The 12,425-nt window shown below is 49.6% G+C and overlaps 1 protein-coding gene and 1 long non-coding RNA gene across 10 annotated transcripts in view; one reads left to right on the forward strand and one right to left on the reverse strand.

Moving 5' to 3' along the window:
• CD44 (CD44 molecule (Indian blood group)) overlaps positions 1-6,244 on the reverse strand; it is an 84,114-nt gene extending 77,870 nt beyond the window's left edge. For 8 of the 9 annotated variants that reach the window (XM_046644457.1, XM_046644456.1, XM_046644454.1 and 5 more), the window contains exon 1: positions 6,040-6,244. In XM_046644457.1, coding sequence (XP_046500413.1) covers positions 6,040-6,106 — 67 coding nt within the window. In that variant the 5' untranslated portion in view covers positions 6,107-6,244. The remainder of the gene's footprint in view (positions 1-6,039) is intronic. The other variant, XM_046644458.1, reaches the window with a different exon arrangement.
• Positions 6,245-6,469: 225 nt separating this feature from the next.
• Positions 6,470-9,578, forward strand: LOC124229307 (uncharacterized). The gene is made up of 3 exons (XR_006885852.1): positions 6,470-6,822; positions 8,838-8,965; positions 9,297-9,578. It is a non-coding gene; the product is annotated as an uncharacterized LOC124229307 (long non-coding RNA).
• Positions 9,579-12,425: the final 2,847 nt, after the last annotated feature.

Below are 12,425 nucleotides of genomic sequence, written 5' to 3' on the forward strand. Positions count from 1 at the left end.
TACCATATACGAATAAATGTTCGTGCGTCTTAGGTACCCTGTCCAGCATGCTTCCAAGAGATGTACATAAGTATCTCTATATTGTAGACATTCATTCCAGTTCCACAGTTACTGGTAACAACTATGGGCCAGGGCTGGGCTCTGGGACCACAAAAATGAACGTGATACAATCCCTGATGTCAGGGGACTCCCACAGCGATGCAGAAGACAGATAAGAAAAGATATGTCGGGTTTGGGATTTCCCCGTTTGAGAAGTGTGAAAGTCATTAGCACCCCTTGAGAGCACCCAAGAGATAACGAGGCCTCCCTGCAGGGTTTTCCTGTGCAGCTTGAAGGCTAGTTAACTGAGGGCCCCTGGGGTCCAGACATCACACTGTCAGAGACGAGCTTACTTGGATGGCCACCATCCTCTCAAACCAGGGAGTGTCAACGGGGCTGACTGCAACTCCCCCATTTTGACAATGTCTGGAGGCATTGTTGGTTGTCACAACTAGTGGGGTGTCCTACCTGAACCTAGTACGCGGAAGCCAGAGATGCTCATTCAGCCCTTATCCAGGAAACTCTACACTTGAAAGTGAGCTACTCAGGGGCCAGGACTGCGTCCTGACGATGAGCTCTCCAGGACCTAACTACTTGGTGCACTGAGCAGGCAGCATATAAATGTTTGTTGAATATGCTGTCTAGTTAATTAACTTATTTGAGAGTGGGTAAATCAACGCAGGGTAACAGAAACATACACGTCCCTTTCTCATTCCCTCTTCTTGATGTTCACATCCTATCTGGCCTGCATGGCCACCTCCTCTCTCTCATTGATTCCTCTAGCCCCACTTGTGCCTCAGCTCCGCAATGCTGTTAGCCTTACCGTCTAGACTGGCCAGGTGTCACTCGGTTGCATTGTGTTACACATGTAGGAGCATACGGTTCTTGGGTGTAAGGTCCACACCTTATATGTTTGATTCCCCTGTAGTACCCAACACGGTGTGGGAGCCAGAAAAGACACCTTACAAGTGCTCCACGATTGGCCAGGAATACCACATTATGTGTAGACACGTGTTCAAAGGCATATACACTTACAGGAACACAATGTGTGTATGTCCACATCTAGGGAGCAAGAACAGAATATGTGGATTTTCCTGGAATTTCACAAGCTGAGGTGACCAAGAAATGGAGAACAGACAAACACTAAATGTTTCTCTCCAAGGTACACATTTTCTGAACCGAACATCAATTTAGCGACACTCGACTGATTAAGGAGTTGTAAAGATGTGAATTTATTTATGTAGAAAGCCTTGCAAAGTATTTGACTTCTAATCACGAGAAGCCATGCATTTATTTATTTGTAGAAAAATACATAAACATTTAGTAAAAAATATACACTGTTCATCAATTGGTGAAGTATTTACCTATTTGAAATCCTGACCCTCGTGGGAAATCTGGAACCCACACTCACTAATCCACGCCAAGTCAGATTCCACACCCACAAACTTGCAGAAAGCACCCCTCCTTTACTCTGGCAAATTGGGGTGGCTCCCCAAACCTTGCTGACCAGCTTTGCAGAAGTATACTTTTGAAGAAAACTTTCATCTTACTAAGTGAGTGAAAAATCGTGTTTAAATGTCAGCTACGAGACACTAGCCTACTCTGGCAATTTTAAAGAACACTTGTGTGCTCCCCATTCAAGCAGGACACAAAGGAAATTGAGTCATCAGCTTCTTGCTGTGCAAACCCCCAGAATTTCTCTCTGAGGCAGGAAAGATCCCCTTTGAGAACTACCCTGTGTCTAGTAGCATCTGTTCCTGCTTCAGCTCATTCTTTCACAAGAGCCACTTCCCCTTCAGGCTCTGGGTGGAGTCAGTCAAAATGGAGGTGCCGAGGAAACAGAGCTGCAGCCCCTGCCCCAGCCAGGACGGACTGCTGGGGAGGCCCGGCTCACCTCCCACCACCTCTGCTCTGTTAGGGGACCTCAGCCGGGAACCATCTGACTCTGCAGGCTGATCTGACACCTCGTTTGGGCGGCCACATGTCACCTAGAGCTCCACGTTGGCTTTCAGTTCAAGATCCTTCCCTTTTCTAGAGAACTGTGTCAGTCCACTGCCCAGGATCCTCAAGACTTTCCCTCACTGGGGCACATACAACCAACCCGCTAAACGCTGAGGGTTTCCTGTGAGCATGTGACAAGCGGGATTTCTGGTTAATGCCTTTAAATTGCTTGCACGGTCAGCATGAGTCTGGCAAAGCCTCTTCCTTAATTTTCAGGCAGAGGGCATTGCCCTAACTTGTCTCTTAGACGAGGAAAAGCCTCTCCCTTTTTTCCAAACCTGCAAATGAGAGCATGTCTAGAAGGGCAACTGGACCCTGATAAGGCAATTGACTTATTTTAGTAACAAATAACTGGGTTGGCATCTCTTGATAGCTGTGGCCAAGCCTGGGGAGAGACAGGCCAGGGCAGAGCGGATAAGGGCAGCCAAGAGTCCACAGCCTGCCAGGGGGAGAAAGAAGACATGCCAGGCTTCACATTAGCTGGCCACAAGGAACAGGGAGGGTGGGAGAATGACACACAATTTCCAAAGTCCTCCAGAGGCAAAGTAATGCATCAAAGGAGCACGGGCATTGGAGTCCAACATGGAGGGATGTTGGACCATGGAGGACCCCCAACTCCACCAGGCACTAGCTGTGTGTCCTTGGACAAGTTGTACCATCTCCCTGAGCCTCAATTTCCTTCTCTAGAAAATGGAGTTAAGAGAGTGCTAACCATGTAGAGGGCTATTGTAAGGCTTATATGTAAGAGAACCTGTACTATTCAGCCAGGGGGGCTGAATGTCCAGCACAGAGTCAGTGCTCAGTAGATGGTATTTCCTGGGGTCCCGGGACCGGGCCTTGCACAGGAGAATATGATGCAGTAGCAGAGGGTCAGGTTTTTAAAACTGGGGTGCTCCTAACTCTGAGGGATCCAGCAATGCTCCATGAGGCCCTGGGACCCCCAGGACAGTACAGAGACTCTGGAGCAGCAAGTTTGCTTTCTGGTGAGAAATATATATTATTATTCTTAGATTAAACTCAAACTGGGTATATTGTAGAGTAAAATACAAAATCGTAATGGGTGTTTCAGATCGTATTTAAGGAGTGAAACAAATATTGTCACACCAGTAGACCACACCCTCCTGCCCACTGCCTGGAGGTAGAGGTGGGGCTCCTGGCAGTCCTTGATGACGGGGGTGTTTCAGACACCAGTGTCTGTTACAGAGGAGAGCGTCTCCCCGAACTCAGTCTGGCAGAGGGGGAGTCGCTCCTCCATCTTTCAGGCTCTGTTTCCTCCTTGGGAAAAAGAAGGTTTTTTTCTGAATGATCCTGAGTCTATGACAATGAGTCAAGAGATATTTCTTGAATGAATGGAAGAAGATCTGTCATAAACTAAGAATTTCACGCTGCCCAGCATCCCCTCCTGCAGGGGGCAACTTGGAAGAAAATGGAATTTTCTGCCAAACTCAAACACACCTACTTGGCACAGCGCCTTCGCAGGAAGCAGAATGCAATGCGCATTGGGGGTGTAACTGAACTAACTGATGCCAACATCAAGGGTGACAGAGCTTTGCTTTCTTGCTTCTTCAGCTTGGAAAACACAGCCAAAGCTCTAACTCCCAGCAAGAGAGGTCTCTAATGCTCAGTGAGGGCAGAAGGGCGCACGCCACCCCCAAGCCCCGGAGCTCTCAGAGGCATCCCTGTTTCTCAACGCCAGGGGCGCACTTCCCTAGCAACAACGCTTGCTCACACGAGAGAGGAGGAGGAGGCGTGAGCAGGGAGGGATCATCCCACCTGTCCTCCACACAGGGCCACTTTCCTGCTCCCGTATATAACACCTGTTTCAAGGCATATGTCCTCCAACTCAGGGTTTCTGGGTCTGATGTTACTTAACTACATTCGCCTACTTCTCTACTTTTTGCTTTCTGATATGAAGATTGGGCCCTTTTTTCTTCCCCAAAGCCTTGCCCTTTTTCAAGGTTTCAGCATTGTCTTCCAGAGGGCCCCCCACCAAAGGGGCAAACACAGGGCCTTTCCCCCTGCCTCCTCCTGCTCCTCCCCCGTCCGCTGCCCAGCCCCAGCCGAGCCCGCTGCTAACTCATATCTTCTTTCCGAGCGTCAGTTCCGTCCCAACAGCCTTACAAGCACATGAAAGCTGGGCCCCAGGCAGTTACGGCTGCTGCACTTTTTTGTGCTTCCTCCAAATGATGCTGCCCAAAGGGACCCTGGAAACCTGGGACAGGAGGGAGCCTGCTGGTCTCTGGGAGGACGGCAAGGGTCAAACAGTGCCCAACATTTGGGGGGTGAGGCCCTTTAAAAGAACCAGAGAGACAGGTGGAGGGGGTCAGGAGTCAGGATCCTCAGAAATAAAGCAGAGGACTTCACCAGAAGCTAAGAGACAGACAACTTCCCTAGAGGCCACAGGGAAGCTGCCGGGCCCTCTTCTCCAAGGCCAGGCCAGTGTTCTCCCTGCCCTCAGCTTTCTCTCTGCTCCCCCATCCCCAGTATTTCTGCCTTCCAAGGCTGGTTGGAGTTCCAGTTGCCTTTGGAAGCCTCCCCTAAGGCCTCTGGTTCACTACGACCTCTCCTTCCCCAAAATCCCACCTGAGTTTGTCCGGGCCATACACAGTCGAACATATTCTGACTAAGCACAGGCGAATGGGCCTGGGTTCACATCCCCCACCAATGCTTCTGCTGTGTGAACACTGGCAAGTCACTTGACCTCTCTGAGCCTCCGTTTGCTTCCCTCCTGTAGAACAGGGCTACTAAGAGGACACTTCTCACTGGGCCATTGTGAGGGTAAAATGAGGTGACACATGTCAAGAACTTAGCACAGCTTCTGGCATAGAGAAGGTGCGCGGTAAATGGTGGATGATGCAGTTATTCCTGTTACTATTATTCTTTCTGTTGCAGGAATCTGAATCCTAGATCCCCACTTATCCTCAGTCTAAAGTACCCAGGTGGGACTGTCTTTTACTTTCCTGGGACCCCCAGAGTCGGATTTAATAAATATTTGCTGAGTAGAATTAACCACAGGCTGAACTGTGTTAACGACCCAGCTGGCATTCCTTAAAAGAAAAATTAGTTTTGCCAGCAATAAGCAAATCGGCCATGTAATTATCTGAACACATATAGACAAAGAAGAGGGAGCTGGGAGCTCAGCCTTGCCGAACACCTCACACTCGGCCGCTCCTCCCACAGCCCCCCAGAGGCACAGACCCCGTTTGGGTGGCATATTGGCAGCCCCAGTTCCAGGGTCCCTGTGTGACCCTGGCACCCAGGCTCCCCTCCCTGCTCTGAGCGGCCAGGCAGGGACTACAACCCACATGGCCGCCTGGACTTCCCCTGACTGACTGGCAGAAGCAGGAGGCTGCGGGGTTCGAGCAGCTGGCTCAGTCACTGCCTTTGCTACTCACACTGCCTGCCCCAGGCTGGCACCTCGTGGAGACCCAGAACCCCGCCACGGAGCTGGTCCAAGTTCCCACAGGCGCTAAGACAGGCAGCGACTGGAGCCAGCTCTAAGCGCTTTGGAGCTGGAACCGCAGGAAGCCAGGACTCCGTTCTGGAAAGCTTCCTGCCACCAGCTCTCACACATGCAACTGCGCCCAGCTCTACAGCCACCTTGCTGACGGCCCCCGCCCTGTTCCTGCCCTGCCCCGCCCGGCCGGGCGTCCAGCGCCCTTGGGCACCGGAGCCTGTTAGTCCAGACAGGGCCGCGCGCACCCAGAGGACAGTTACTTTCCGCCTTGTGCTCGGGCCCCAGGGACCTGCCCAGAGTGCGCGCCCGCAGCCTGCCCAGCAGACTTGCTTCTCTTTTTCTCTTTTCCTTTCAACAAAACTGCTTCCCACCAACAAACGCTCCAACAGCTTAGCGCAAATCCTAGCCCCGCTCTCCTTCGCCAAATCCGAGCCGCTCGCCGCGCACTTGACTCCGGTCCCCAGGGCCAGCTCGGCCTGCGCGGCCGCCGGGTCAGTCCCGGCCACTCCTGCCACTCCTCCCGCTGCCGGGCGGGCACTCACCGATCTGCGCCAGGCTCAGCGGCACGAGGCAGAGTCCCCAGGCTGCGCGCCACCAAAACTTGTCCATGGTGTGGGAGCGATGGCTAAGGCGAGCCAGTGGAGCTGGGGGTCCCGGGCGCTGGGCGGGGCCGGGGATCCGCGGGACGGGGCGAGGAGGGGGCCCGAACCTGTCGGAGGCTGGGGTCGGGCTGGGCAATGAGGGCGCCTCGGAAGTTGGGTGCAGTTTTTATTCGAGGCTGAAAGAGTGACATAAGAGGGAGGGAGCGAACGAAGGACACACCCAAGCGAGGGGCTGTGACTAAGCTGGAGACTGTTTAAAGACGTACCAGCCCTCCTCGGCGCCGCCCCCCGCCCCCGCCCCCGCCCCCTTCCCTCCCGAGACGCTCCATCCGGGGCGCCGGGAGGGCCGCGCGGTGCCCTGTGCCCGGGACGCGCCGCTTTCTTCCCCCGCCGGCTGCCCGGGTCCGCTGGGAGGGCGGCGTCGGCACGGAGGAGAGGATGACTGAGTCCTGAAACCTCGCCCGGTTGGGTTCAGCCCCTGGCCTCTCCTCTCCGCTAAGTTTCTCTTTGAATCCGGCTGCGGGAATGATTCTCTCTGGGGTCCGCAGGCAGCTGGATATTCTGGGAGAGGAGCGGTAACACCGGTGAGGTCCTGCGCTGGGTAGTGGTGGTTCCCCGCCCACAGTGGGGAGGAGAGGTGGGGGACTTGTGATTCTTCGCAGGGGAGAGAAGAAGAGCTCATTCTTTTTCCCTTGAAAAAGAAGCCAAGTCCACATGGCTCAGGTGGGTTTTTGCATCTTATCAGGACTTCTCAGAGAAAGCTAATGGTGGCCAGCCATGAGGCTGGTATTTGGCTCCGCTAACCCCTGTGTCATCCTCCAATCCCAGGCTGGCACCGGAATCCACCCAACTGCTCTTCATCCATCCACTCACCCACAATCTCACTCATCTTCCCAAACATCCTTCCATCCACCCCTTCTCCTATCCACCCATCTTTCCTTACATCCCTCCCTCGCTCACAAATTTGTCTATCCTCCGGGCCATCCATTTATCCAACCACAGATCCTTTCATCTATCCATCCATCCACCCATCCATCCACATATTCTTCCAACTACACTCCCATATAACTTCTCATCCATCTTTCCATACATCCTTTTGTACATCTCTTCATAAAACCACATCCATCTATACACTATCCTCTTGCCACCCACGCACATATCTGTTTGTCACTGTCCCCATCCATCATCCACATATCCATCGTTTTACACATCCAATCACCCACCCATCCATCCATCCATCCATCCATCCATCCATTCTTTCTTGCTCCCGTTTATACTCCTATCTATGCAACCATTAATCTACTTTCCCCCATCTAGCCTACCTAGTAAATCTCAAAAAGGGGAGGGGATTGTCATATTCTTCAGGGGAGGCATTTTGAGTTTGAAAAATCATGTCTACCTATAAGATTTGAAAATCAGAAGCAGTATTTATTTCTCATGTGGACTACTGAAAGTAAATCTGAGCAGACTTCTTCTTCTGAGTGAGAGAGACAAGAAACAATAGTGGTTGTCCGTGACTGTGCGGCAAGACCCTAAGGGAGCCACGCCAGAATTTCTGAGGGCAAGAAATTCCCCTCTGACTTTGTTATTTATTGAAAGAAATTGAAAAATTGAGAGAAAGCGCACCCAGCCATCCTTTCCTTCATTGAACAGCTGTGAGTACTCAAGGGTCTCAAGATAAATAGGACCTGCCCGGTCTTCAGGGGCCTCACACTTTGGTGGGGCATCAGACCCACCGCAGGCAGTGACTACACCACATGAAATGTGCTGCAAAACCCATGTGTGCAGAGTGCTGCGGATCCTAGAGAAGAGAGTCGCACCGTTCCCTGGGGAACATCCAGGGGGCTCCACAGTGCAGGCGAGATTTGAACCAGGTCTTGAAGGAGGAGGAGGAATTCTTCAGAAGAAACTGCAGGGACCAGGCACCCACAGGAAATACTCTGCAGTGATTCACAGCACAGATTCAGGGGCCAGGTGCCTGTGTTCACACCTTGCCTTGACTGCTTACCACCCGTGTGACTTTGAACAGGCCAATGAGCCTTTCTGTGCCTCGGTTTTCTCATCTAAACTGGGGTTAATAGCAGTAGCGATTTCATAGAATTGGTGAGGATTAAATGACTCAAAAGTCCTGCATATATTAAGCACTAGATATATGTGTATCTATGCATACAGTAAGCACTATTGTATAAATGTTTGCTATTGTTACTAGAAGCGAATTTGTGAGTGAGCATGGAAAGTTGAAAGCACATGCCTTGTTCGGGCAGTGGAGAGCAGTTTGGAATGAAGAGGCTGAGGGGGATAGCAAGACACGAGCCTAGAAAGGTAATGAGCCAGCCCTGATGGCATAGAGATTGAAAGTTCAACATGTTCCACTTCGGCAGCCCAGTTTCAGTTCCCAGGCGTGGAACCACACCGCTCATCTGTCAGTAGGCACGCTGTGGTGGCAGCTCACATAGAAGAACCAGAAAAACTTACAATTATACACAACTATGTACTGGGGCTTTGGGGAGGAAAAAACAGAGAGAGAGGAAGATTGGCAACAGATGTTAGCTCAGGGAGAATCTTTCCCAGCAAAAAAGAAAAGAAAGGTAAGCCACTTCGTTAACTATACCAGGAGGTTTGAACTTGATCCTGAGGAAATAGGGAGCCAATGTAATATGTTTTTATTGTTGTTGTTACTGTTATTATTATTATTGTGCTAAAATGTACATAACATAAAATTTACCATTTTAACCCAGTGCCTTCACATCGTGCAGCCATCACCACTGTCCTGGTCCATGCAGGCTGCTCATGACTCATTCACAGAACACCACAGTTCAGGAGGCTGGGAATTCCCAGATCAAGATGCCAACACGGCTGGGTTCTGGTGAGAGCTCTTTTCCTGGTTTGCAGTTGGCTGTCTTCTCCTATCCCGTCAGGAGGGGAGCGGGGAGAGAGAGAGAGAGCGAGAGAGAGGAGCTCTCCTGTGTGTCTCTTCTCATAAAGGCATTAATCCCATTCGTGGGCTCCACCCTCCACCTAATTGCCTCCCTGAGCCGCGACCTCCTAATACCATCGCCCTGGGGGTTAGGATGTCAACATATGAATTTCAGGGGGAAATACGCATTCAGCCAGCAACGACCACTGTCTAGCTGAATGTAGGTTTTTGAGTTGGGGACAGACTGCTTGACTATAGGCTGCTCCTCTTGCATTTTCAGGGAGAGTGTTTGGGGCTGAAAAATCTCTGGACCTACTCCCCAACACTCAGTGGCTGGCATTCCATGACCTAAGGGGCGGCCTGTCTGAAAGAAAGACAGTGCCCCAAGCCCTACTTTGAAAAATGCTGCCAGTCGTAGCAGAATTGGCCCTGCTGCTGTCTGTGACCAAGAGGAGACTTTCCTGAAACACCAGGGGCAAACTGGCCCCCAGATAGATCTTCAGCTCTAACCACCGGAGAAAGCAACCCTGGTAAGTTCCATGGAAGGAGCACAGGACGAGGAGTGGCCTTGGACGTCTCATGCTACCTCCAGGGCTTTCGGCTTGCTTTGTTTGGAGAAGGGGAGTAAAGGGGGATAGGCACTCACTAGAAAGAATGTTTGTCTTGCTGTGTTTCGTGGAGTTTGAAGTCCCTTGGAGACCCCCTAGAAAAGACACAGAGGTCAAAGCAAAGGCTTACCCGGGAGCTGTGCCTTCCCCACCCCATCCCCATCCCAACCACAGGCGTTCCACCGGCATACATTAGACCACTGTGAGATTTCACTGCCACCAAGGATTTTACTTTTAAGAAAGAAACCAGTAGACTAGGTCATCTCAAACTCTGGTCCCTTCTGCATTTGTACAGTAAACGATCAGCAAATGAAGAAATGGGCTTGCAAATGCTCTGCAAATTATAGAGGGGCATGCAAATTCTAGGGGTTGTAAATAGGAGTATTCTCCCAGGGGAGAATATTTTGCCTGCCTGCTTCCCGACAGTTTAGTGAGGGACTGAGGTTGCTTGTCCCCGTGCCACAAATGACTCATTTCAAATAACTGACCTGGTGACTTACTGAGTCAGGGCCAACTTTCGGGAATTCCTGGATCACCTCTCTGAGCTAACCTTCTCATCCTATCCAGACCCCGCTGCCCATACCACACGTCTCGATAAGACTTCCCCGTGCTCTTCTTCATGCCTCTGTAAGATTAAATCCTTAAAGAGTTGCTAACTTTTGACCCTCAATGTCTGTTGCATGTTGTACCAGATACCTTTCTAAGCCACACCATGGGATGTGGGAAACTGAAAAAGAGAGCTTGGATTCATCTGGGTGACATGAGATCACACTGTCTGGAAAGAATCCAGGACACGAGCAGCAGCCTTCAACGGAGAGAGCCCAAGTCCAAGCATAGGCTCACTTCCTCATCAGCCCGGTGGGTGACTTTACTCAAGTCGCTTACCCTCTGGGAGTTTCAGTTATGCTGTCACAAAATGAGGTTAGTCAGACCTTTTTCACAGTTTGTTATGAGTAGTAACTGAACAAAGGCATCAAGACCTTTTTACTGGGGTGGCTGCTTGATGGTGGGACTCAGTGGCCCTCCAGCCTCTAAGCTACCTGAGGACAGGGACATATCTGTCTCAGGCCCCAATACATACTTAGCTCTCAGCGCCTGACAATTCCCTGTCTCTGGCATGTGTACCATGCTCAACGGACGAGCGTTACCTAAATGCATGAATGGCTGTGTTCTTTTTCCTCCAACACTCTACATAGGGTCACTCCAGGGATCACACGAGCCAATAGGTGGAAGCATTTAGACAACTTGACACTTTCCAGACAGAGGCAAGCAGCAGTGCTGTATCTGGGGGCCCACTTTCAGAGGATCCACTGGAGCCAGAGCATGATTCAGTCTGGCAGACCAGAGTTTATTTAATTTTTCTAATATATTGGGGCCTTCTGTCTTCTGACTAGTAATAAATCACGTTCTTCTTATGCAAAAAAAAGTCAAATCTAAACCAAATGTGAGCAAGAGTGTGTGGTGCAAGGCTGAGAACGTGGAACTGAATCATGAGATTTGAGGATTATAAACACAGCAGGCCACGGGGCTCTTTTCAAGGGATGACATTCAATTCCTTCGTGGGGCTGCTTCCCAGAGAAGGAGCAATCTGGCAAGGTAAAGAAAACGTGCCATTCCAGTTCACTTTTAACCCTGAGAGAAATCCATTCTTGACGCACACTTGTGGTGTGAATTCTACATATGCAAATGAGCAATGGTGAAAAGGCTCTTGGGAAATAATTATTAGTGAAGTCTAAATAAACTGGTAATTTGGAAAGTAATCTTCATGATAAATAAACGACGTTCCATAACTAATTAGTTTTGAGCTAACCAAGTGTGATTACAGAGCTGAGCTTTTAGGGTTACTGAGGTTTTCAAATTTTGGCAAATAAAGTAGTTGGTGTGGCTGCTGCATCCTGAGAATGCCAAGGGGACAAGGCACCCCTGGATCCTAGATGTGACTGTGTCAGTTGACACAGTCCTCTGGAAGTGAAAATGGTATACTAAGAGACCCAAATCGCATAATTGGATGGTAACTAATTTAGAAATGTGATTTTTTGAAGATGAAATTTGAATTAATGGTGTGTGACTTTGTGTAGCAAGCTAATTGGAAGAAAGACAAGTCAAAGAGTATATTGTATGCATTATTATTTAAAAGAAATGTAACTGTATTCCTTTTAAGTACATGTTATAACTAAAATTCTTATTTACTTATCTTTTTTGCACTTCATACAAATTGCTTAGTTAAATATTTATTGGAAGGCTCTAAGGGATCTGCATCAATAAACATTTAAGCATGATTTGTGTTGGTCATATCCATGGTTTGTGTATAAATGGTGACAAATATCCTTGGGGTTGTCTGAAAATTGATTTTTCTCTTCATTCATTCATTCTCTGTATGACTACTATGGGTTGAGCAAAGTTTAAACATTCTTGATTCTGTCATGATTAATCATCACAGTTGTCACTACCCCCACCCCCACCATCACCACCACTACTATGACCACCACCACCACCACCATTATGACCACCACCACAACCACTATTATTGTCAACATTTCAGCTAGCCACCAGTACTTAGTACTTGCCAAACCTGACGTCATTTAATTGTTGCAACAACCCCATGAAAAGTTCATTCCTATTTTACAGATGAGGAAACCGAGGCTTAGGAAGGTCAGGTGACTTGTCCAAAGTCACATCTTCATTTCACTTAAAGGAAATCTTTCTTGCTGTTAAGAGATGTAGGAATAGAAAATTTTGATCTCTTCTTGATTCTTGATCTAGTAAAAATGCTGTCAATGGAATCTTAATTAACTAGTTTT

The sequence above is a fragment of the Equus quagga genome, chromosome 17 (assembly GCF_021613505.1).
Source record: "Equus quagga isolate Etosha38 chromosome 17, UCLA_HA_Equagga_1.0, whole genome shotgun sequence".
Taxonomy (NCBI): domain Eukaryota; kingdom Metazoa; phylum Chordata; class Mammalia; order Perissodactyla; family Equidae; genus Equus; species Equus quagga.